At 33.7% G+C, this 27,524-nt stretch overlaps 2 protein-coding genes and 1 long non-coding RNA gene across 5 annotated transcripts in view; 2 read left to right on the top strand and 1 right to left on the bottom strand.

Annotated features, from left to right (window-relative positions):
- The window catches only part of LOC127729133 (xaa-Pro aminopeptidase ApepP-like), a 57,073-nt gene extending 42,013 nt beyond the window's left edge, over window positions 1-15,060 (top strand). The window contains exons 18-22 of the mRNA XM_052236791.1: window positions 6,971-7,150; window positions 7,639-7,710; window positions 8,700-8,776; window positions 9,485-9,583; window positions 14,770-15,060. Coding sequence (XP_052092751.1) covers window positions 6,971-7,150; window positions 7,639-7,710; window positions 8,700-8,776; window positions 9,485-9,583; window positions 14,770-14,994 — 653 coding nt within the window. The 3' untranslated portion in view covers window positions 14,995-15,060. The remainder of the gene's footprint in view (window positions 1-6,970; window positions 7,151-7,638; window positions 7,711-8,699; window positions 8,777-9,484; window positions 9,584-14,769) is intronic.
- LOC127729108 (TBC1 domain family member 25-like) overlaps window positions 1-27,524 on the bottom strand; it is a 447,590-nt gene that overhangs the window by 124,555 nt on the left and 295,511 nt on the right. The gene's annotated exons all lie outside the window — the stretch shown is intronic.
- LOC127729420 (uncharacterized) lies at window positions 15,910-25,877 on the top strand. Of its 2 annotated transcripts, none has more exons than XR_007994618.1 (3): window positions 15,910-16,040; window positions 24,357-24,491; window positions 25,375-25,877. It is a non-coding gene; the product is annotated as an uncharacterized LOC127729420 (long non-coding RNA). The 2 variants fall into 2 exon arrangements; XR_007994620.1 differs by lacking the exon at window positions 15,910-16,040 and adding an exon at window positions 18,494-18,563.

Here is a 27,524-nt window from a genome sequence, read left to right as displayed (position 1 = left end):
ATTTTGACGGTTATTGTCGTAGCTGTTTTGTAATTAGGGGCCAAAAAGGGGTCAAAAACAAGCATTTTTCATGTTTCAGGACAATAATTTGTGTATAACAGTATGGATCTCTATGAAATTTTACCATTAGGTTCCATACTTCAACAGGAAAGTTGGGATTGATTTTGGGGTCATGGCCCAAACTGTTTAGGAATTAGGGGCCGAAAAGGGACAAAAAAAACTAGGATTTTCTAGTTTCTGGACTATAACTTGAGTATAAGTCTATGGATTGCCATTTAAATGTTCCAGAAGGTGTTATACTTTAAAATGAAAGTTGGGATTGATTTTGGGGGTTATGACCCTAACGGTTTAGGAAAAAAGGTCCAAAAACAATACTTTTGTAATACTTTGTACAAATTCCTGATTTTTAGACTAATTTCAATGGAGTTCAATTCAAAGTTTTGAATTCTTGGGGTTCTTAAATATGCTGAATCTAACCGGGTATTTGGAATTTGGATGTTATGACCTGTTTTTGAATTGATCCATATTAAGGTCCAAAGGGTCCAAAATTAACCTTTCTTTGATTTCATCAAAAATTGAATTATTGGTGTTCTTTGATATTCTGAATCTAACCGTGCATTTAGATTTTTTATTTTGGGGCCTGTCTTCAAATTGGTCCACATTAAGGTTCAAATGGTCCAAAATTAAGCTTTGTTTTATTTTTAAAAAATGAGTTTTTGGGGTTCTTTGATATGCTGAATCTAAGCGTGTATATAGATTTTTGATTTTAGACACAGTAATCAAGTTGGTCCAAATTAGGGTCCAAAATTAAACTTTGTTTGATTTCATCAAAAATTGAATTGTTGGTGTTCTTTGATATGCCCAATCCTACAGCATTTTAGACTTTTGATTTTAGGCACGGTTTTCAAAGTTGGTCCAAATTGGGGTCCAAAATTAAACATTGTTTGATTTCATAAAAAATTGAATTGTTGGTGTTATTTGATGTGCCCAATCTAATAATGTTTTAGATTTTTTATTTAGGGCCCGTTTTTTTTAAAACTGGCCCACATTAAGGTCCAAAGTATCGAAAATTAAACTTTGTTTGATTTTAACATTTAAACTCTGTATCAATGATGAATGATATTTTCGAAATTGTTTTTTTTTTAATTTTTTTTTGGTATTTTTTTTGAAGAAATTCGTGGTAGGTTTGTTTGTTATTCTGTATAAATTAATTTTCAGACTGTTATATATATTTTTTTTTATGAAGCAAACCCCTTTGAATACTTAGATAATATTGTCCATTAACAAATAAATAAATTAAATTCTTGGTGTACTTGGATATGCTGAATCTAACCGTGTATTTAAATTTTGGATATTGGACCATAATAGGTAAAATCCAATTTCAAATTTTTCAGTTCTTTGACCACATTAGTTCTGTGACAGAAACCTATGATGTGTCAAATATTTAATCACAATCCAAATTCAGAGCTGTATCAAACTTTAATGTAGTGTCCATACTTGCCCCGACTGTTCAGGGTTCGACCTCTGCGGTCGTATCCAGTTCCGCCTAGCGGAGCATTTTATTTCACCTATTTGGAGGAGAAGCTGCTTTTCTTTGGCCAATGAAAGCCACTACCTCCTGCACGGTAGGTGAGCACGGTACCATCTCATTGAGAATAGTGTACTTTAATTTTTAAAATTTGCAAAAGTATCACCTCTTCCAAAATTTACAAACATTTGATATACTTATATAATATGAATATAAAAATAAGGACATGAGGTATGATTGCTAATGAGACAACTATCCACCAAAGTTTAACTAAAGTGGATGTAAGCAATTATAGGCAACCGTTCGGCCTTCAAGAATGAGAAAAACCCATACCCTATAGTCGGATATAAAAGGCCCGACATATGTTTGTTAACTTCGAATTTTTTGTGTGTGCAAATATTGTTATGTTTGTCTTGGTAACAATCCAATATTTGGATTTTACGCCAATGAATAATTTGAATGTGAATCCAAGGCGGTGTTTATTGAAGAAATTTAAGGTAACACGATACCAAATGACTTTACGTTATGAGTTATCGTTCATAGATACCCGTCAATGCAGCAGGTTCCATCGTGTTTCTGGCGGTTAACGACACAATACATATAGGCCCTACGCTGTACTTAAATCGCGAACAATTAAAATAATAAAATAACCTTTTATCTATCATGGTAAACATTTTTAATTGTAACTTTGCATAGATGTAGAGTGCCGAGAGATTTCATACACAAGAATTGCGGACAGCTCAGCTGGATGGCTTTATCAGCTACCACACAGAGAACCGTAATCATTGAAATTTTTTTAACGTTATTGTCTATGGGGAATTATGACCACTAGCTAAATAAACGAATACTATGTCTATTTTATAAATCTCATATAAAATTAATAAATTATAGAGATCTCAGCCTTTTTTTAGCTTTGAAATGGTGTAATAAAATCCACTTTATCTTGATATTTACTGGTGTCCCTATCATGTTGAACGTCGGGTTCTCTTTTGGTTGAGATATGTTAAATTACGAGGTATACATATTTTATAAAAAATCATATTAAATTCATTTTTTATTGTAAATCAAATTAACAAATTATACACTATTGGCAAATAATTTTCCTATCAAATGGTATAAGAATCGTCATTTTAAAATAATGTTTACTGTTGTCCCTAAGCATTTGAAAGTGAAACTTCATTATTTATGAATACGATGTATATTCATTCAACTAAGATTGACCGTATTCAAAGACAAATTGGTCTTGTTATTTAGTTGAATTCTCATTTTTATGATGTGAACTTCTTTTCTAATTACATCCATCATTTTAAATATCTAGTTAGGTTTTAAACAATATATTAATTTCTATTATCTCAAAGAGTTCTTTAAACATCAAAATTTTAAAAGTAGTGTGGTTTTGTGGCATCTTGAAGAAAAATATGCAAAAAGTGTTGGTTTTTTTTTCGTTTTTTTTAAAGGCTCTGTCTAATTAATCTTATTTTGATTTGAGTAATTATATTATTATTACCAAATATTTGAATACACAATTGCATGATTGTATTATTGAAAAAAATGTCTACGAAATCTGAAAAACTAAATTGAAATAGAAAAGATGACAACGTGCAATTTTTAATGTTATTCAAAACATACAAAATTTTATACAAGTTTTGTATAATGAAAAGGTATAGGGAATATTATTCTTATCATTATAAGAAATGATCAGAGAAGTAAATGCAAGTATTTTGAATGTATACAGTAAGATATCATAGCACCAAAATCATTGTTAGGATATGCTATCTTTATGTTCTCCTTCATACATTAATCTTATTGTTTAGTACAAGGATTTGTATAGTCCTATACAAATCCTTGTTTAGTATATTCATAAAATGTCGTTTAATAATTACAAATGACGAAAAATATCGAAGTCCTTTTTAAGAAAAGCTCCATAATTATCGATCTCAGCTAACATATAAACACGAATGTGTCAATATTTACATAGTATATTGTTTAAGCGTCCCATGGTGCCACTGCAAATCCTTTCCGGTGCGGTATCACTATTCAATACCATATGTTACTATTTTATCTTATCATTGAAGTATTATATTGAAAATATAGTAGTCCATGCAAAAGAGATTATTGGGAGACCCCCTTTTTTATTTTTTGCAGTTAATTTATAATTTGAAAATAGTCTTTTCACATCAACTTTTTTTCCTTGTCTTAAGTGTTCAAACTCTTATCAATGCGATTTAACAATAATAATTTATGTATGTTGCCCTCTATTCTTATGTTTAAATGTTTAAGAGTATTCTACACATAAGAATATAGGATAACACATATAAACTAATTTTATAAAGTAAAACAAAATTGAGATACGGCTGAAAATATGAACGAATATTTTCAAATAAGATTAATTACAACAAAAAAATTATTATAAAATTAACTAGACAAAGTGATGCTCCGCACTTCACTCTGAAGTAACTGTATCATAACAAAGATAATGTAGAACTTTATCTGAGATTTAATTGTGTCTGGGAGAAACAAATGATGCCCCCGCAGATGCAAAGTGTTATTTTAAAATAACTTCAACTATCTCCCAAAAGAGCAAATATTAAACCCTGACCACATGCACACCTTCAATATATGTACAAACCACTAAACTTTAAGGAGAAAGTCTGCGGTTTTATTTACTGATATCTTTGTCTAATTAAGGGTAGTGAATTATGTAAGTTTTGTGTTCCTAGAGGACAGGAAAATATTACAATTTAATCCACAGGTGTTAATGAGTTTACGTGTTACCTAGATCAAATAAAATTCAGCATGGAGTATACATCTGGCTTATACAATGTCAATGTCGAATACATGTGACCTACCCATATCAAATAAAATCTAAAATTGACAGTAAAAAAATGCACATCTTGTCATATTTACGATATTGCCTTCTGTAGCTTTTATTTATATGTTTTATGAGATTTCAACCCTCCCTCTATATCTCTAGCCTATGTAGAATAAACAAAACACAGCAATACGCACAGTAAAACTCAGTTTAAAAGAAGTCCGAGTCCGATGTCAGAATAGATAACAAAAGTCTTTTAAGACACTAAGCAAAATGGCAATGATACATGATAAATTAACTAAAGGACTACTACAGCAATAACTGACATGCCAGCTCCACACTTTAATTAAACTGATTGAAAGATTATGTATTCGTCATATTCATAAATTGTCTATCCTTTTCCAGAATCACGTTGAAGAGTTAAATGCTATTTTTTTTTTATATAAAACATAATCTAGATAATACTCAAGCCGGCCTGCTTGAAAGCCTGCTTGATGTTGAAAGGATTTGTATATTGGATTTTCATCTAACCCAATTAAAAAGAAATTTACAAGGATAGATCAGTTTGCCTGCGGCTTTTATTGAACTTGTTAAAATCAGAAACACCGATGATAAATTATTTGGACTATCTTAAAGCTTCCGAAAAGGTCGTGTGTAGTATAAACAGGGTTACAAATTTCATACAATAAGAAAATTTACTAGATTAAGAAAAAAAATTTAAAAAAATTTTGATCAAGAGATATACATATATTATAAATATAGGAAATATAATAACATGTAAACGTATCTCTTTTGAACCATCGTTAACAGAAAATATTCTTTCTACATCATAGGGCATGCACAACTTTTCTTTTTTTAATTATTTCTTTCCTATCGGCAATTTCTTCATCATTCATCTGTGTATAGTGTACGCGGGGTTTCTTTCTTAAATCCAACTGCGTTCGGAATTATCGTATAACTGCTAATATCATAAATTACCCTATAGGCATAACGTCAAAGTGACATCTATTGGCGGGGTGTTCGTTTAGGGGAGTTATCTATTCTTATCTGCTGGTCACCAGACGATGAGATCAAGATGGGAACCAGAATAGAAAAGTAACACGAGTTATCTCGCCTTGAAATGTCCGTAATTCTTGTACATGGATGCAATATGTTATTTGACATTGACTGCTTCGTCGTCTTCCTTCCATTCTTTTTCTCATTTTTTTACATTTAAATATATACCTTTTAAATGATCTGTTTCTATTGATAAGTAAGCATTTCTACGATTTATCTAAATATGTGCTTATGCATAACAGACTGAGATTTTTTGTGTGTGTGTGTGTGTGTGGATTTTTTTTCAATTAATTCTTATTTATGGTGACTTTTGTTTTTAAAGTAGAAATCCAAAATTATAGAAAAGCAGTATAATGTGTGAAAATACACGGAATTGTACCACTATTAATGCAATTCCGTTAAGAAGCCCATTTGTTTTAAAATGGTCGCCGAAAAAACGCCGCTAGCAAAATAGAAAAAATTAAATTTATTTGGAAAAGATTACGGATATAATTTAGCAAAAAAAGGTCCGTTCAAGCAGACGTGGGAACTAGAACAGGAAATGGTTTGTTGGCATGAAATGAAAATCAAGAAGAATAGTTGAATTTGGCCCAACAACTTTCCCTGTGTTCCAAGTGTAAACAGTCTCTAAAATTTATTGGACTGTACAGAAAAACTCCGTTATGGTTTCGGAAGCTTGTTAAAAATATAGTGCCAGCATTGTAATCGTATAAGCGCAGTCTACACAGGACAGCCACTTCGGAATGAGGAGAAAGTTAACTACGGCAAAAAAATATGGGATGTCAACACTAAATATGCACTCGGTTAGGACGAAATAAAATTAAATCATTCAGATCCCGTTATATATATATATATTTAATTCCATTCTAAAATAAATTATTCATTAAAAAACCGTGGCCCCACAATAAATGAATGATTGGTGCTTTTGGTGAAGGTAAATAAAAAAAAAAGCGCTTTGAAAACAAATTATAAAGAGATATTTTCATTAACCTATATTATTCAAACGGAAGAAACAAACTGAAAAACCAACGAAATCATTTTTTTTTGTATTTACGCTTTGGCATAAACGTTTACCATACAGCAACAAAACTGCGTGCACAATTTTGTATGTAGATTTTAAATCAGTATTGATACAATATTAAAGATCAGTTCCGATGTAATTTTCTTAAACAATTCAGTTGTCATATACATCCGTTAGGAGAAATAGTGATACAAATAACATATTAATAAATGGGTGCGATCCCGTCAAACTTTCAATGTATGTTCTAATGTTTTTTAGTTGAAATGCTGTCACCAACTTGCTTATATCATAACGTACCCATCATAATTATAAATACATGTATATTCGAAAACATCTATTCTTTGAGAGTTTTTGCTCAACTTTAAACATATGTGTTATTTGTGTTTTAATTCTCTCATGTCATACATAAATTCTCATGTCATACATAAATTCCAAATGTATATGTTATTCCATACTGAAATTATAAATGTATCTTTCAAAGTCGACCTATTACTGATTACATAAAATATAAACATATACAAAACTTTTACTCTTTATGTAATGCATTTTGTAGGAAAAGAAATAGACTCGGCCATTAGACAACCACTTTGGGAAATCGGAGTTGACTATCCCCATGAAACAGGCCATGGAATTGCTCATTATGGCGTAGTTGTGGAAGGCCCAGCTCGTATTTCTAGTTCTAAAGCTAGTTACACAAGTGACATACCGTTGGAAACCAATTACTTTGGATATGGTAGGTATTCTAGACATTTTAGAGGACAAAATACTTAGAAGACATGTGCCATTTCTGATAGTTAATTATATTAAACTAGAATTGAATCAATTCACAGATAACGTTATAGGAACAAAAAAAAAAGGTAAATCATTTTAATCACTTTCATTATTGCAGGAAAGGATGCATGATTTAATATCATATCAACAATTTGATTAATAAATATCCAATTTGGAAACACTTTCTATTATGGAAGACAAGCCAAGCCTTCTTTCACGCATTGGTCAACGTTTTAAGGCTAATTTTTTAATTACTTTCTTCTCGACTTCAAAGAAATTTCAACAGTTTTACAACACACAGTATCTTAACCGTATTGTCTTTTTATGGCTATAAACGGACAAATGAATGTTTGTCTTTAAACTTAAATGACTTAAAAATTTAACTAGTTAGATGTTCTTGAAGTACACAACCAAAATCAAATTTCAAATTTATATATAATATAATTTCAGATCAGACTCAGCTTCTTCATATACCGGATCCGGCTGATTATCCAGTTGAGGAGGATATGTGCTTCTCTAATGGTACGAGTATAAATAGGAGACTATAGAAAAGAATATGATAAAAAGTACCGATTGAAAACTAAAGAAACAATGATCATCCGATATAAGATATTCCATTCGTCGAATGGTTAGCATGTCCAGTGTTTCTTTTATATGATTCAAAGTTTATTACTGATAAACTTACATAAAAATGAAATCCAACAATATAGACAAATGTTAAAGCTGAGAATATACAAAAATTTAAGCATTTGACGCGACTACACAGCAACTTCAGTCTGCCTCATATGTTGACAATGAGGGTCGGTTGAAAACAAAACTTTACGACAAAAGAGATGATTTCAGCTTCCAATGTGAACTTTCCATTTCTGTGTAGCAACATTTCAGAAGCGCCTGCATACGGAGTATATATCTCCAAGTTGCTACGATATAACAGGGCTTGTATTTCCTATCGTGGTTTCCTTGATAGAAGTTTGCTGCTCACAAGGAAGCTATTAAACCAAGAGTTTCAAGTGGTGAAGTTGAATTCATCCCTTCGTAAATTTTACGGATGCCATCACGAGTTGTTTGACCTTTATGGAATATCTGTTTCGCAGATGAAGACGGATTTGTTCCAATTGTCGTAACTACAATCCCGTCCCTTTTCCCCGAATGTGACCTACCGAATTAGACTTATCACCGGGTTTGTACTTACATGAGCAAAACAACGGGTGCCACATGTGGAGCAGGATCTGCTTACCCTTCCGGAGATTATGAAGATATACAAAAAAAAAAAAAAAAGAAAACACTTACCCTCTCACCGAAAGATAAAACACAGGTAGTTACTATTATAGTTAACAGAGACGGAAATCTTTAATATTGCTCTTGTACTATTTTCAGTCCATTTCATGGTGGTCACTATCAGATCATTCAGGATGGACAGATATAAATGATTAAATTACATCTGACTTTTAATTCTGCTACTGTTGTATCTCTATTATACCTTATTTAAAAAGGTAAACAATATTTTACAGAACCTGGATATTATGAAGTGGGAAAATTTGGTATGAGAATAGAAAATGTAGTAGTTGTGAAGAAAATGAACAGAAATGTAAGTTTATTAAACTTTAATTTATGATTTGCCTGCATTTGGTGTTGAAATTGAGGGGACAGTCTGTAATGAAGAAATAGAAAAAAACATTGTAAAAAACGATCACTGGCATAACCGCAGAAACACATAACATACCAACTGGAACATATTGATAATGACTGACACCTATACATGGCTTCATACGTTTTCAATTTTTTTAATCAAAATATTGAAAGTTTAAACATGTCAGTAGTAGGCTAAAAGAGATTTTATGAAGAAAAATATTGAGTCGACATGAAAGAGTCTCCTTTGCTTCTATTCATAAAATATTCAAGAAAATGAATGGATCAAATGGCTACATAGTTCACTATACAATTAACATTGCACAATTGTACAAGATGCAGTACTAAAAGATTTGATACTGGAAGAGCTATGGGATTCCCAAAGAAACAAGTACACAGAACAAGTTATTTATTGGCAAAATGTGTAACCATACTAACCGGAACTCAGATCAACTGTATCTCGAGAAAGAGAGGATGGCATTTTTTATTCGGAAGAAATCATAAACCATGTAACCCCAATACATGTATATTCATTTTTTTTCAAAACAAATTAAAGGCATCATATAAAAACGATACATACAAGAAAATTGTTTTCGGAGTTTGTTATATAGATAACCTTTTTTAATTCCTTTTTTGAGTTAACATGTAAAAAAAATGTATATTTTAGAATAACTTCTCTAAGTGCAACTTTCTGGAATTTGACACAATAACTTTCGTTCCATATGAACCTCATTTGATCAAGCGCAGCTTACTAAGTAAAGAACAGGTTAGTAAAGTTTTTTTTGTGTCTTAGTAGTCCAGTCGATTGTGAAACAATTGTTCAGATTGTGGTAAAAGCGTCAAACTTTGCAGAGTTTTAGTTAGCTATGGACCCAATTCAGAAAAACAATATGGCTGCTCTGGGCGGCCATTTTAAAATGGCGTCATAAAAATTAATAATAATTATTAAAAAAAATATATGAAAAATAAATGATGTTACTAATTTTGATAACCTTTGATATATTTTGACACTAATGACAAAGAAAATCATCTGAGGACTTCATATATATTGAAGTATTGGTGGCCATTTTGAAAACATAAATTTTCAACATTATTTTCTATTCTTATTAGTTTGCTAGTTGCATTTATACTCATGTTTTATGCATTTACAACTACTTTTGCAAATTATATGACTGCTGCTATTTATATAGGATATTCACAAGTGGTCAAATAAGGCATGCATATGTTGACACAATAAATAATTTCTTTTACTCGCAGGCTTGCCTATGTATTTTTTTTCCTCAGAAAATAAAGTATATACAATATAATTTATGACCACTCTATTTCGAAAAGGAAAACAATGTTGGGATTGAAATCACTGAGCTGAAAAACTCAATGAATAAATGGCCCGGAAAGAATTTCGAGACGCAAAGCGAGGACACGTGAGGATTTACAATGCCAAGCAGATACAAACAGAGTAGACATAGACATTTGACTTGGTAATCAGTCCTTTGTTGTAAGCATACAAAGATGCTGCATATTGAATTAATAGTTTCTCTCATCATTCAACTTGGAACAGTTGAATGAAGGCCAAAAACACTCCAGAATCACAAGGCAAAAGGTACTAATCCTGTCAAAAGAAACCCAAAAAAACAGACACAGTTGCGATGAATCAACAAGAACAATGACTGTAGGGAGTGTTTTTTTTTCTTTTTATTCATTTTTTGTGGTGAGGTATTTGACGATCATCATGAAGCATCGACAATTATGATCGACAAACATTTTCGACAAAAAAAGTATGTGACTGTCCACTTGAACTACAACCCATTGTTCTCTTAGCCAGACTCAGTGCTGGAGATTTAATATCACAGGACCAGATATTATGCTAAATGTTTGTTAAAATTGCACAACAAGGCAATAAGACAATAATTCAAAGGCACAGAAAGAAAGTCGGGGATCTCCTATCCCAATATGGAATGGCGCTTGCCAAATTGATAGAATACATTGACAGCTCACAGTCTGGAACAGATATTGTTCTGATATTTGAGCTTGCTGACATCGATAAATTGTACAATGTATGCCTTGAGCAAATCGGAATTGTCATTGTAGGAATGATTGATACAACGCTTCTAAAAAATTGGATACTAACTGCTATAGAAGATATGCAAGCACACAAGAAAAGTAGCGTCGTTCTTCTGATTTTTAACGAATGTGTTGGAGAAGTTCCGAAACAGGCCATGTCTCCTAGTCGTGACGATGAAGGCCTTATCTTAGCCAAAGTAAATAGAATAATTTGAAGAGACTAGCTTGCTACTATAAAAAGATTTACAGGGGAATTTAATGAAGCCATTCAACATCAAACACAGAGACACGTGGCTCTCTATCTGAGGAGTGATAAATTGCAGTTGTATCCTTTCGACGACGAGTTGCACAATTGAACTATAATAGCTGAGAAATGGTAAGTGCTGTCTGGGACTCAACTATATTACTGGACTGTGTTTCGATGTTTGGCCATCCTAGTATCATTCATACTAAGCAATCAATGTCTGTTGAACTGATTCATGTTGGCAGCTGTTATTGAATGTCCCTGTAAAGCTATTCTTAGTATCAAGCATATCTCTTCAAACTATTTTGCCTGCTTTGGCTATGATGATACCTTCATTTTCACGCTTTAAAGATGTGGCTTGTTTCAGAGCTTCACGAACACCTTCGTTGAAAATCAAGAGAACTAATCTACCTCGTTTGTAAGCTTGCAGATCTTCTATGGCAGCTACATTCCAATTGTTTAGATACGTTGTACCAGTTCTTCCTTCCATGACAACTCCAAGATGTTCAAAGCGTGTACTGTCCAATTTAGAGTGATCGGCAAGCCCAGACCGTGTGTCATTGATGTAATTTATTATATCTGAAAGCACAATTCCATGGAAAAGAACTCCTGGCTTTCTTACTGTGTCTTTTATTCTACCTATTTGCCATGTTGTCAAGTTTTATCAAACATTATTAGGCATGATACTTGGCCTCCTGTAATATTACATCTTCAGCACTTAATTTGGCTAAGAGAACATTGTCTTGTAGTTCAAGTGCACACGATGCACTATTTCTGATTATAAATGACGATGCATCGTGGAGATCGTCAGATACATCATCAAAGAAACAATACACTGCAGTCATAGTTCTTGTTGATCCAGAACCACTTTACTGTGACTTGTTTCGACGGGATTTGTGACATTTTGCCTTGTGATTCTGGAGTGTTTCTACAGTTCCATAGCCTTCATTCAACTGTTTCAAATTGAGCGACTGGACTACCAATTCAATGTGCAAAATATTTTTATGCTTGCATCAAAGGACTGATTACCAGCTCCAATGTCTATGACTGTTCTTTTTGTATCTGCTTGGCTTTGCAAATCCTCTCACGTCTTCTCTTGCCGTTACACACATTATATCCAGTCTATTTGTCCATAAGCTATAAGTTATTCAGCTCTAATGATTTCAATATCTAGCTCTGGTGTTTTTGAAATCTACAATTTTGATCCTTATCGACAAAGTTCAGTCATAACTTATATCATTGATACGTAAATTCTGTTGTAAAAAATACTTAGTCAAACATGTAAGTAAACATGTTCATGCCTTATCTGACCACTTGGTGAATATCCAATGTAAATTAGCAAAAAAAGTATAAATGCAAACAGTGAATTATGAAAATAGTGAATAATGATATATTGGAAATTCAGGTTTCAAAAGGGCTGTCATTTAATATGGCCCCAAAATATCAATATTTGAAGTCCTCAGATAATAGTCCTTGTCATATGTGATTGATTTACCATGTGTTATCAAACGACTGGACTATATGGGAACCATTCTGCAACAAGCGCGTAACTAATAAAATGTAAACGTCAAAGTGAACACGGTTACCGATGCATATGTGTAAAAGCAATATTAAGTTGTAGATGTTGGTGACAATGTGATAGAATATGATAGACAGAAACAGCTATTGTGTGGTTTGACAAAACATGTAGAACTCATGTATTGTGTGATATTTTTGACGGCAATTGAGAACATTTCTGCAGATGATTTCCATATGACATTATTTGTATGATATGATACTCATTATGTCTGCAATCAAGATTTTTTGAAAGTTGTTTCAAATAAACTATATAAACAAAATGATTTATCCCACAATCAGTCAACTATTGTACAAATAACAGGTACACTAATAAATGTTTGCTTTATTTGTGCTTGTAAAAATAAAGTATCCTGTTATCCCACTTCTAAGTTGAGTAAACGGTTATATTGATATTGCCTTTTGCGACAATTATTCAGATTTCAACAACTAAAGTTTCAAGTGTTGGGTGTAAATTTCAGGATAAGAACAATATATGTACATTGTCATACAATATAAAATTCATTTGTGCTTGCTACGAAACAGGAGATAAACTCGGCGGGCCTCGCTTTTCGTCCTATTTTTAAAGCTCATACAAATATTTTCCAACAATGTACATATATTGCATATTTATTTTCACCGAAATTATGACTTTGGAGCTATACCTATTTTGTCTTTAAAATTTCAAGATTTTTCAAGATGGCCGCCATTCCATATGGGTAACAATTCCATAAATTATATTCAACAAGACAATTGGTATAAGCACTATCACTGTTTTTATCAGGTTTTATGTCAGTATCTTCCCTGATAAAAGTTTCATGAATTATTTTAGGAATTTTTAGAAATCAAACGTCCGCCATTTTAAAAATGGCTGCCTCTCCCGCCAATTTCGACTTTCAGACTGGGTCCATAGCTGAAAATGTTTTCCATGACATATAGTACTACTATGCTAGATTTCATGCTTTTACCACAATCTGAGCAATTTTGCAAAAAATCTGCACAAATCGACTGGACTATAGGTTAATCTGTATTGGATGCGATTAAATAAAAATGATGTTATGAAAACAACCTCTGATTAAAGATTTTATTACAAAAATTATAAAATTAGAAATCAAAATCCGGAATACAATGAATGATATTCTAACTAGACCCGATAAATTTGGCAAGGGCCATTCGAACAAGTATTTATACTATGTCGTCAGTCAATTGTGACACATACACTCTTGTGCGGGCAACTGTAACTTTTTTATGATATAAGATAAATCAAGAAAAATGCTTTGGAAGCACCAAATGTATTGTTATTTTCATTTACTAGCATTGCGTCGTATATCGCATCTGGTGGACAGTTACTCACTCCCCTAGGGTATCACCATGTCGGTAGTCATTGCTATGGAACTGACATGATTAATGACATACTTTTCTGAAATTCTCCGTTGATGAATTTAGAAAATAGTTAAGAAACTAAGGTTCCAACTCCCTCTGGCAAAGTTGACCTTCAGTTAGATATAGTTTCTTTTTCTTTTAGGCTCCATTTGATCATATAGCTCGTTGTGTATTCAGGAATTTATACATCCTTGGCTTTAAATCTTTTTGGTTTGAGGTTCTTGGTTATGGTAAATCCAGAAAAGCTCTTCGGACTCACCAAATTTATTGTGTTCTTTTTATTCAATATGCTGACTGTAATCCTTATAGAATCAGTGGCGAGCCATTGTTGATCTAATTACAAATACATGTTATAATAAAAAAGGACATATTGGGAGAACTTGAAAACGAGCTTGATCACAGACCGTTGACTGGACGCGTACTTTAAAAATTGGACGTCACAGTCTATCGCCACTAGCAGGATTCTAGTGCCACTCAAATTATTTACAAACATGCAAGAGTTTGTTCGTTATTCAAAGATGTTTTGTGGATATTCGGAAAAGTCTGTTTCACTCCGATAAAACTGCACGAAATGATTGCAATTTGTGAATATAGGTGACCCCATTGACACTGTTCTGTTAAACTTACGTCTCAGATTGTTATATTAAGGCAATGATCTTTTTTCCTTGTGCATTTTATTCTATTACTTATCTAAATTTCATGTACTGTAGATCAAATGGATAAACAATTATCATAGAGAGGTTTTGGAGAAGGTGTCACCATATCTGAAAGAAGAAAACGACACAGTGGCTTTGGAATGGTTAAATAAACGAGTACGGCCTTTATTTATTACACAAAAAATACCAGAAATAGATAATACCAACAATGGATGTATTTTGGTGACATGGCTAATATTTTATTTTATATTATTTTTTATTTCGATCCTTTTAAAATAAAAGCTATCAACTACTATTTTGTCAAAACTTTTACTGTTACATTAAAAATATGTGCTTCAATTATAATTCTAGTTGGTCTTTTTTTCTGTGTGTAACTAGTGTTACATTGCGATTATGTACTGGCACGGCAGTTTTTTTTCTGAGCACTGATATCATGGAAAAAGGCATGCGAGACTTATAGATTGTTATTTCTTGTCTGTCTTGTTTTGTTGAATTCACGTCTCATTGCCGTATTCCGGACAACTCACGAAAGAACGAAAAGAAGCTCGCATTTTATTTTAATTTTCCGTTCCACTATATAGGTGTCGTCCTCTCAATGACTTATTCAAAGTTTAGGGACTATGTTAAAAGGATACCACAAATGCAGTTAGATTGGATTGATATATTGGGTTACATCATGACTATGACAGTGATGGGCGGTTGAGCACTAAATTTCATCATAAAAGAGATGACTTCAATTTCCCATTTGTGACCTTTTATTTCATACCCTATCTTTCTTTCCTCGATTATAACGTTTAACATATCAAAAGTTTAGATACAAAGACAAAAACAATTAAATTACATGTACTCCAATCCAAGTGAGGCTGTGTCCGTCGACATAGTAAACGTATCCTGCTATGCTTGTATTACCCGCCTTGCGATTCCGAAGTTTTATAGACTATATAGTTTAACGTATCATATTATTTCCGTGTGCGTGACATTTGCATTTTACTACATAAGACTACATTAAAGGTTAGATAATAAATGTTACTATATGGTATGTTTTTTATGAAACTGTTACCTGGTTAGTCAAAACTATGTTTGCAGTCAACAAACATTTTTTTTGTTTGTTATTTTTGTTTATTTGTTTCATATCAGCTAAAGTAAATAATGTTACAATGAATTAAGGGTCACTTATCTAAGGTTATCACGAGAAATTTGTTAGTTAGTTCAACATCTCGTGATAGCCTCGAGTTCACAATTTATATTAGATATTCTAACACCAGGAAAGATGAGGGTTACAGTTATATTGCTTATTTGTGGGCTTATCATTGGTGATGCTTCAGGTAATTATTTTTTGATAACTTTAATTGTATCTTAGATCAAAGTTATAGGTTTTTGAATGGTAAAACGGTCGATGCATAGGTGCAAATAGACAAAATCATTATCACACGCTCTTCATATTATATACAGACACAATATTTTCCACATCGTCTTAATAGTTTGTTGACTTCTTTAAAAAAAAACCATCGTGTTGTTAACGTCACTGATATATGTTAAACTATTCCAACTGCTAAAATATTGATTAAGTTTTTTAAACTTTGACTTCTAAGACATAATTCGAGATAATATAGAGTAAGCTTGGAGATATACATAGAATGTGGACGAAATGAACAATCATCATACCTAGTCCTTTGAAAAAAACATAGGGATTCATCTTATATGTACTTTGAACTTTTTAGGGTGTCAGTAATTATCAATTTTAACAATCGAATAGTCGTGGTGATATCAACGACACACGTCATGTCAGTATTTATCAACTTTAATAATAGTCGTGGCATTTCCCGCTGTAGAGGAAGTATAATTTTTTAAATAAATGTCTATGTATCTTTTAAGATAAACATTTCTTCACTTGAGAAAATGAACTTTAATATTTTTCTTAACTGAACATTCATCTTCCTCTTCCTTTTTGTCGGCAATCATTGTGTTTTTTTTTAATACGCCATAATGTCTGTATGTGTTTTTCTAGTTCCTAAGGACTGGATGTATGTGTAGGTTTGAAATTTAAGACTTTTTAAAAAGTTTTATTTCATTTGCATTTTATTCATTACCTTATATATTTACCACTTTTGTGTCTATTCTGTTACCTCTCTAACATACGTTTCTTCTGTTCTTTTGTTCTCCCCGGAGTGTTTTGGCCATGCCCTAAAACAGAATTTACGTTGGTTCTTGTTTTGACTCGTCCTCCTAGTTGCCCTTAATAAAGTTTTATGTGTCCGTTTATTCCAAGAGTTTTTGGTGTATATTGTTACTTTTTTCTAGACGGAGTATTACATTTCCTGTGTTGCAGACATATATTCTTTGGTAGAGCCTCCGTAACACATCGGAGTACAAGGTTCGAACTCCTCAAGATATAGTTCGACTTACAGAAGCAGATTTAGGGAGGACCAAAGGGCCCGCCCCCCCCCTTTTGTGGGAAAAATTTGGTTGATTATTTAGGGAATAACTAAAGCATGACTGGAGAGAGCGTCCTCTTATGGCAGTCAGTGCCCCCCTCTATATGAAAATGTCTGGATCTGCCACTGACTTTTGCACCTATATTTGGAGTTCAGACTTAATTGATTTGTCGGTTGCGTTTGTTCATTAGGAAATGTCTGCTTCTGAACATTGATAGGGTTAACTCTTTTGTTTTCGGCACTTTTTAATGAACAGTTTTCGATTACCTGTGTTAATTTCCTCTATTGTTCCTGACTCTACTGTTTGGCATAATTATCTAGGAATAACTGCTTACCTTGACAGAATTGACTTGATTTTTTCTCCTCTTTCAAAAAACATTTCCTCCAAATCTCCCGCAACTTTTCAGCAGCGTTTCGAACGGATATCTGCTTTATTTCCATCATCGTTTCGGAATCGATTGCTGCGTATTTTTTTGCTGACGAGATAGATTATTGTAAACCAACTTTATTTCGCGATTTTCAAATTTGTTTGATGTAGTTAAATAAGTAAGAATCCAAGTTTTACATATTCGCGACGATTTATATTCGCGTTATTTTTCTACTCGCGAAAGTCGCCAAAATAAATCGCTCGCGAAAATTAGTTGGTTTACAGTATTCTGAATAGTAGAGATGTCAGTTTTGAATTTTACGAACAATGTCAACGGCTGAAATAACAATAATTAATATCTATAATTGATATCTATAAAAATTAATCAAATGAGATGTAGGTAAATGTCAATGAAACAGCAACCAATCGACTGAAACACCGCAAGACAGCTTGAGGTCAACATACGATATTCAACAAAAGAAAACTGTCTATAAGTAAGCGATAACTGTGGTTTGCAGAGCTTTAAATTTCGTAAAATCATTTTGAAGATATCCGAGTCATCCAGTCTTTGCTCTAACTCCTCAATGTCACTTGCTTAGCGAAGAAGAATCAAATACAAATATAAAGCATTTGGTTTGACCCTGTCAAAGATTGAACCCATGACCTCCCGCACTCGAGTCAAGCAAGCTACAGAGACTATCGCGGAGGTGAACTAGGTTTGAAATCGTCCATCTACGTCAATTTTAAAAGAAATATCCAGATATGATAAAGACTTTTTAGTTTCAGTGATTTCCTTAAATAATCAAATTTTAAAGTAAATTTGGATTTTATTAGATAAATACTTACCATCATAAATTCTGAGTATACCCAAACAGCGTCATAAGGTCAGATGGAATATCCCCGACTAAAAATAAACGTACTATCACTGGTTGCTGGTCCGGACATATACCCCTGGTTTACCCATATTCTCCCATTCAATTTCCTCAAGACAGAAACGTAAGGAAAGGGGATGAAGGGGAGGCGGGTGGAACCTATAATTTATGATGGTAAGTATTTATCTAATTAAATCCAAATTTACTTGAAAATTTGATTATTTTATAGCTATAAATACGTTACCATCATCAATTCGGAGTAACAGAATATAACGTAAAGCTGAATCCCCTGTAACAGAAGAAACAGGAGGAAGGTTTAATCTTTGTGCTGAAACTATAGGTTCAAGAGAGTATAAACTCTCGGCAAAAGTAGCCGTAGATTGGAGGTAATTAGAGATAAAACAGTTCTCATTTCTCGAGAAACCTGCAGACAGTACCTCTTCTAAAGATGCACTGTTAAACAGAGCCCAGGATGTAGAGATACCCCTAACATCATGAGCTTTAACATTAAAACAATCCAAAAGTTCTGCCTTAGATGAATCATAAGCTAAAGATATGCATTTGCATATCCAAGTAGAAATAGTTTTAACATAAAGATCTGAGATTCCTTTTTTAATAGGAATAAAGAGTCTTGAATTAGAAACAGAACGTAAACTCGTCGTTCTATCCAGATAGATAGAAAGGATTCGTACTGGACATAAAAGTACAGAAATAGAATCGGTAGGGAGTGCAGGAATCACGACTGGTTCTGCGCCCTTATCTGGAATCTGATTCTTTGCCCAAAAAAAAACAGGATCAGTTAAAAGAGTAACAGGAGATTTATCCATGCTTAATCGAAGGCAAGCATCAGAATTAGAGAAAGCATGGATTTCACTCCTTCTCCGTCCAGAAGCCAAAGCTAAAAGAAAACAGCATTTGTAGGAAAAAAACCTTAAATCTACTTTTTTCTGCTGGTTCAAAAGGAGAAAGTTTTAAAAGGATAAAACTAGTCCAAGGTCCCACTTAGGAACTAAAGTTTTTTGTCTTGGTCTTTCAAGACTAAAACTACGAACCAAAAGAGAAATATGCTCATTGTTTCTAAAATCTGGACCGCCAGAAATATGAATACTTCTTGAAACAGCTGATCTATATCCCTTAATAGTAGAGGGACATAAACCTTTGGATTCAAAAAGAAAAAACTAGAAAGTCTGCTAATTGTTGTACAGTGACTTGGAAGGGATCGATTTCCCGCTCATTACACCAATCTGAGAAGATTGACCATTTTGCATCATAGACAAGGCTAGTGGAGTCTCTGACAGACTTTGTGAGATGCTTGTTTGTTCCTTCAGAAAAACCTCTCTTTCTGAGGCTAACCCTGAGAGAAGCCAGGCGTGTAGATGAAGTTTTTCTAGATTTTGATAAAGAACCTTGCCCTTGATTTGAGACAGAAGGTCTGGTCTCAGAGGAAGAACTAGAGGACAAGCAGAAGGTCTGGAAACCAAGACTGTTTGGGCCATGCTGGCGCAATAACTATGGTCTTGCACTTCTCTCCTGCTATTTTTTGAAGTACTGGGGAGAGAAACCTGAAAGGAGGGAAGGTGTACCCGAACATTCCTTTCCAAGATAGGCTCATTTCGTCCCAAAGGAATTACATCTGCAATAGAAATCAATAGACCCAGAAGTTGCAAGAATTGACGTGCTGTGACTGATTGAACAGTTTGGAATAGATGAATTTTCTGACATAGTTTTGTAAATTTTTCCTCTGGGGGGAGAACTAGGCCTAGATTGGTTTTGAAATGTTCTCCCAGGAAAACAAAGTCTTGAGAAGGAACTATCTCTGACTTTTTCCAGGAAATTAGGAAACCTAGGGACAGAAAGTAATTGATGACCAAATCTGTCTGAACCCTCAATTTGGTTGGGAAAAATTCCTTGAAAAGGGAATTGTCCAGGTAGGAATGAATCTGAATAGACAGGGAATGTAGGTGAGCTATAGCTGCCTGCATGATTTTGGTAAAAGCCAAATGGGCTGTAGATAGGCCAAAAGGGAGAGTTCCAAACGAAGCGAAGGTATTTCCTGTAAGTATGGGAAATGGGAATGTGGAAATAAGCATCTGAAAGATCCAGAGAGGTAGTCCACATTCCTGGAGGATTGAAGCCCTGATTGATCTGTTGGTTTCCATTTTGAAATGGGGAAAAATAAGAAAGTTGTTCAGAATAGATAGGTCTATGACCGGCCTCATTCCTCCCGTCTTCTTTGGAACCAGAAAGAGACGGGAACAAAATCCCGGAGACAGAGTTAAGAGCGACACCTCCTCTATTGCAGATTTCTGTAACATTGTGTCTACTTCTACTGATAGAAGTTGATACTTGACTGGGTCGAGTATGAGACAAACTTATCGGAACTGCAGACAGAGGAGGTTGGTTCTTGAACTGAAGTGTTAATCCCCCTTGAATTATTGACAGCACATAACAGTTTATTTTCTTCCACTGATTTAGGAAAAAACCTAACCTCCCCCCTACTGGTATGGATTTTTGAGGAACTTGTAAATTTTCCACTGGGGGAACTGTCAATAACGTATGAGGGGGCAAGAACCTAGGTACTAGACCCAGATTTCTTGGGGCCCTTAAAACCACTAGAAGACTTACTTGAGCTTTTACCGGAGTTAAGGGATTTGTTCTGAGGTTTGCCGTAGTTATTCTTCCTTTTCTTAGCAGAAGAAGGAGTACCACCAGAAGCACTAGTAGAACTAGAGGTATAATTAACCGACCTCTTGCCATTGTTAACTTGTACATTAACTTTGACGGGAGGAGGGGTTTTACTGAGTTCCTCTTGAACCCGCTGTACGGGTAAACCAAAGATCTTGTCAGAAAGTGGAGATTTCAATAAAGAATCTTTCAAAGACTCAGCAACAGAAGTTTTTTCAAGAAACTCTGCTCTTTTAGATAGTGTACAATTAGCAATAGAACCCATTAAAAGCAACTGAGATGAACCTAGAGCTTTATCCAGTTAAAGTAAGAAAGATCGTACTTCCGCTGGAACAACTGAATCTTCACTGTTAAGCAAATGTCCGGTTGCAGCTAGAAAATGTTCGGCTGTGCCAAGAACTTGAGAAGCACTACGAAGGAGATTCTCAGTCTTTGCCCAAATATGCTAAGTGAGACGAAGATCATATACTGGCTTTGTTCCCAATGAAGATGAAAAAGATTTGTCACAAGTGAAGAATCAAAGATATCAAAATCTTTGGACTTGAAGTGATCAGAAAAGGAAGAAATACCAAAACCAGAAATTTTGTTATAAGCAACCTTTTCACTAGCAGAATTATCTATACCTTCATTGATAATTTGTAAAGCAGATGCCATATGGCCAGATTCAGAAAAGAATTGTGAGAAGTCACAGAATCCTGAGAAATACCACAGGAAGCTTCAAAAGTTAAAGAAAGTCTCTTCGGCTTTGGAGGAGAAGCAAAAGGGATATGTGCTTCATCCCTCATCAAGGTATACACCTTATCCTTAAGATCCTTCAAAGATGAAGGAGGATCATCAGTCTCCTTGGTGGCAGGTTGGCGATCTGACTTAGAAGAAGGCTCAGGGGCCGTCTTCGATACCTTGGGAGAAGAAGAACTATCATCATCCTCATCAGTGAGGAAAGCCCTTTCTTGACTCCCAGGAGAAACAGAAAGCTCGTCATCCTCCCTCTCATCATTTTCTACAGACTTAGCTGGAGAAGGTTGATGGGATGAAACTCTATTCTTCAGTAGAGACATACGACTGGATAGAGTACTAAACTCAGCCTTGAAAGACTCACCAAAGTCCAAAAGTAACTTCTGAAAACCATCTAAGGAAGGTGCAGAATCAGAACCCTGAGTACCATGAGAAGAGCTAGAAGACTGAGCTCGAGAGTCAGGTTCGGGGGCAGAAGGAGCTACTGCAGGAGTCAAAGATACTGCTACAGGTGGAGCAGGAGCTAAAAGTGGAGCAGTAGCTACCCCTGAAGGTGGACCATAGAAATTGTCCCTGTAATGCCACCATAAGGGTAAGACAGTGGCCAAGGTGGCTGAGACCATGAGGGTAGAGGTTGGGTGACTGAGTTGGGTAGCATATACCCACAATAGGACACTGGGGGTCTAGAACCTGGCAAGTTCAAGCCCTTAGCTGTACCTGGGACAGAACGAATAGTACCCGATGAATTAACAGGCCTAGATAAGGAATGAGTCACCGTAGTTGACGTAGGGCACCCCCCCCCCCCCCCCAAAAAAAAATGCATGGCCAAACCTTGTGAAAGGGTCGGACATGTAGCATTACCATACACCATTGTCGAAACTCCGGTAAATGTACTGGTAGTAAGGGGGGACTTAAAGGTAGTGACCCATTAAGGAAATAGTCCGAACCAGGATTAGTGACGAAAGGACTGTAAATTTAGTCAAAAAATAATTTTGTCTAGAAATTAATACTAAACAAGGGAATAATTTCAAATAATAATACACAATATAAATTAGAAAAGCAATTAAGCAATTCAAAAACTTTACAATAACAAAATTCTTCTCTGTTAAATCTGTTATAGTAAATACACGTGTGACCAATGTCGCAGATAGAAATTGAATGGGAGAATATGGGTACACAGGGGTATTTGTCCAGACCAGCAACCAGTGATAGTACGTTTATTTTTAGTCGGGGATATTCCATTTGACCTTATGACGCAGTTAGGGTATACTCAGAATTTATGATGGTAACGTATTTATAGCTATAAAATTCAAGTTCCTGATATAGATGTGAGATATAAGTACTGAATCTCGCTGAAATGTGTGTTAAAGAGCGAAAGGTCATCATTAATATACTAGCACTGATTCTTCGCTGAAATGTGTGTTATAGAGCGAAAGGACATCATTAATATACTAGTACTTAATCTCGCTGAAATGTGTGTTATACAGCGAAAGGTCACCATTAATATACACGCACTGAATCTTGTTGAAATGTGTGTTATAAAGCGAAAGGACATCATTAATATACTAGTATCTGAACATGAATTAAAAAAAAACTTTCAAAGATTTTTTTCTGTCTGTCTTGGAAAAGCATTTGTATAAATTTTGCTTTATATGAATACAAAAACAAGTCAACTAGAAGGGGTGCACAATGAGTACCCATGGTAATACCTACTGTTTATTACACCCAACTCAACAGATATGTTGTCGTTCAAAATGTCCAGCAATTTCATTATTTCTTGTTTTTAAATTGTTTCATCTTCTGTGTTTTTGTTGTTGGAATCAGTGTGGTTCTTCATAAACAAGTAGTTTTAGTGAACTAAAACAAGAAATTTGTATATAAAATTTCCATTTTTGTAGAAAAAGCACTGTTAAATGAAAAAGTGACCAATCTTTCAATTGACCATGAAGAATAGTAGTGCGGGTTGTACACAAATCATAAGTTTTGTTACCAATGCAAAGTGGTAATGATTCTGTATGAAGATTTTTACCATATGTCAAGGTCAAAATCACTCAGAGTATAGACCAGTAGTGAATAAAAACAGAGTAACAATCTCTGCTATCAACACCAAATAACTTCAAATATCATTTCGTAAGAACATTTAACATTTTCTTCTTACACAAATACATGGAGACGTCGGTGTATATGTCAACCAGACAGAAACAAAACGACACAGAAAAACCAAATACATTTTAGACTAGATGTCTGCATACGGTCTATACAACAATAGTTAGACCATATAGTGTGTCCCGTGTTTAAAAAAAGCTGTTAACATTTTAACAGATACTATCAAAGATCTGACATCAAAAACAAATTCCCCTAAGGACAAAAAGACATTAAGTCTGTAAGGTATAACAAATGACAACAACTAACCATGGTTGGTTTATGAAAGGCCCAAACACATGAAGCGAGATTTTAGTCCGGAGATTTCACCTACCCCCCTTTTTAATCTCGGTCACCATGTATATCTTAATATATAAATGACATTAATGGTACTTAATATTTCAGCTTTTCAATGTTACAATTGTTCTTCGTTCAGTCAACAAAGTTCTTGTGGCCTGACAGATCCATTGCCAAACTATCTGAAGACGACTTCTTGTAACACTCAATGCTATAAATGGGTATTATTTTCTTATGCCAGTGGTATGTATACTATATTTTGCCATTATCATTATTTTATGTTGTAACCAAGCCTATTTTGAAGGCTCCATCTAACTATTCAAGGAAGATTCCTTTATTCAACTATAGGCACCAACGAAAAAAAAGCATTACCAAGTAATCTTTAATTAAAAAAAATGATATGAGAAAACAAAAAGGCAAAACATTTAAAAATTGAATCTTTCAGATTCTATCATAATTCATACTGTCACGAAATTTTGTTAGCTATAATTTATTTGATAAAATGTGACCTACGATCATTGAATGATAAATTTAGCGTACTTCTTTATCACGATATGTGTTGAACTATAACACTTAGTGGGAGATACGTTTTCTTTGATTAGAAATTAAAAATAAATCTAAATTTATGATTCTGAATTATTTCGTGTTTTTCATTTAATTAGTGAATATGTATGCCTACACTTTATACTTGTTGCTCATTGAATACACGACTCATTTCGCTTATAGCTTTTATTTTGTATGTTTTTTTTTATATAGGATAATTACATATGTTATCCAATGTAAACGCGGAATGTCATGCTCTCAGTCTGTAAAAGAACTCTTTTAAATCTTTTTGGGGTGCCCGTAGGTTGTATGTTTCAAAGCGAAACTTCTTACCCTACTCAACAGGCTCTAATTTTCGAATGGCAGTAAACAATTTCCGACATTATTCTACATGGTCAATCCCTCTTCAAAAACAACCTGTGGTATTTGTTCACATAACTTGTACCTTTATGCGAGCTTTTTTAAAAGTAGCTTAGTATTCTACCTTCATATTTAGCTGGCTTACTTTGTACAGTGCTCTATTCATTGTCACATATTTTTCTATATTGTATTAAGACAGTACATCTTTTGGTTACATTTTCAGAAGTAAGAAGAGGTTGTAAGAAAAATGGTATTTCACCACCTGGTTCGAGTTATACAGAGTATTTATGTTCCGCCAATTTGTGTAACAAAGCTCCTTCTATAACCCAATCTACAAAGATGATGTTTTGTATGCTGTTTGTTGCTGTCTTTACCATATTTATCAACCGAAAGTGACCTTAACATTCTTTCGTGATATCTATTTTTGAAAAAAGTCTTATGTTAAATGTTTACTGTTTAATGTAACTATAGAATGTAATGGAAAATTATGCAAATGAACGTTACAGAAATGATAATTGGAAAGATTTTTAATTTTTTTTAAATATGTTGAACACAGTTATGTAAATATACAAACATATAATTGTAATATCATGTACCCTCTTTTTTTATTTAAAAAAATCTGAAATCAATAATAACATGTTTTATCTCATATATATGTTTTCACGTATCGAATTTATGTCATTTTGATATAAGAAAGAAAAATAATGGAATAAAGATTGAAATGTGGTTCCTTTATTGATTATTGAATGAAGTTCGTGTAGTTCAGTTTCATGTATTGTGTGTATTGAGCTCATGTGTGTCAAAAGTGGTTAATAGTAAGGAATATAAACGTGAAACGCAGCTTTTAGTGCGACGTTACGTGTTTTTGTTTCAGTTACACTTTTGACAAAAAGTTTTGGAGGCCAATTATATAAAATGTCTGGATCATTAAAACAAAAAGAACCTAAAGAGATCCAAAAAGTGCGACCAAAACAGTCAAAAGTCAACTATTGAAGAAGTTTCGGTCTTAGTTTAGTACAATTCAAAGTTTGTAAGTAAACATTTTTGAATCAAAATGCATCATTAAAGTCATGCCAGTACCGAGGTGCTTGCTACAGGGCAGACGGTACCCTCAGGACAAAAGTCCGCCGTCATCAATTTCGACGGTGTAAGTATCAACCTATTGAAAACGATTTCGGTGCGTATATACGACGGCTTGGTTTTAGAATATCCTTAACATAGTCAACGTCGTAATATTTATTTCCAAATGAAAATAGATTTGAAAGTGTAATCAATTGTAAAAGAAATTTTGTGTTATTGAAAGAAAATGGCCGAGGTATTTCATCAATTTAAAAGATGTTTGTTTTATACAAGTAAAAGATTGTACAACTGTACAAAACTGTTTTTGTGCTGAAGCTAAAGTTACAACCCCTCTGTTATAGCTGATCTTAAAGACGGTGTTCAAGGCAAGGCTAAACTGTTTATGCCCTTTGATGTTGTGCTCTCCAACGTTTTATTTATTCTTGGTTTTACCATGGAAGTATTATATTGACAGGAACTCCAACAAGCGGACTTCAAACGTTTATAGTGCGATGCCGCAAAATCGTTAAGTATCTGTTAATTAACTCGACATGTCATATGGATGCATGGGTTCCGATCAATTTTTTGGAACCTCGTGATTGATCGTAACATGGAAGTAATATTTACCTTTCAATATTACTTCCATGATCGTAATTACGAAACATACCGAAATAACCGGATGTATACTTAATTGTCAATTGTCAAGGAAATGACATTTTGCTGCGTAAAAACAAATAAAAAGAAAGATACGAAATCCCCGCGACTGCTTTCACAACAAAAAAAAAATGAAGAGTAACGTACACGTACAAGCTATAAACATTTCAGTTTAAGTTACAAAAAATAAAAATAGTAAGATTTTTTATTCATGAGAGGGCCGTTGGCTAAACACGCACAACTGTTACATGTGTATATACATGCTAGTCTTTGAAATCATAAAATTCTTATAAAATTTTTATCAGCAATTATTATCGCGTTTTACTGCTAACTTTGACAAATATTTTAATTAAGTGTTTACTGAAAAAATTTCGAACAAAAATTTAATTCAAAAGTTTGTTCCCCATAGCGGCGGAGGCCGGGGGAGGTTAAAGGGCTTTGATCGAAAAAAAAATCAAATATTTTGATTAATTGTTTACTGAAAGTCCAATGGCAAATATTTCATGCACTTCAACAAGAAACACAAACATAAATTGCTTAACATACGGTGTAAGATGTTTAAGAACTGTTAAGCATTTACACACATAAATAAATTCAAATTTGGTTCCAATGATAAAATTATAAGAATGAAAAAAATAGTATACTGCTTAGGGACCATCA

Source organism: Mytilus californianus, unplaced genomic scaffold (assembly GCF_021869535.1).
Source record: "Mytilus californianus isolate M0D057914Y unplaced genomic scaffold, xbMytCali1.0.p SCAF_1, whole genome shotgun sequence".
Classification (NCBI taxonomy): domain Eukaryota; kingdom Metazoa; phylum Mollusca; class Bivalvia; order Mytilida; family Mytilidae; genus Mytilus; species Mytilus californianus.
Note: the sequence above shows the minus strand (reverse complement) of the source record. Positions and strands in the feature narration are given on the sequence as shown.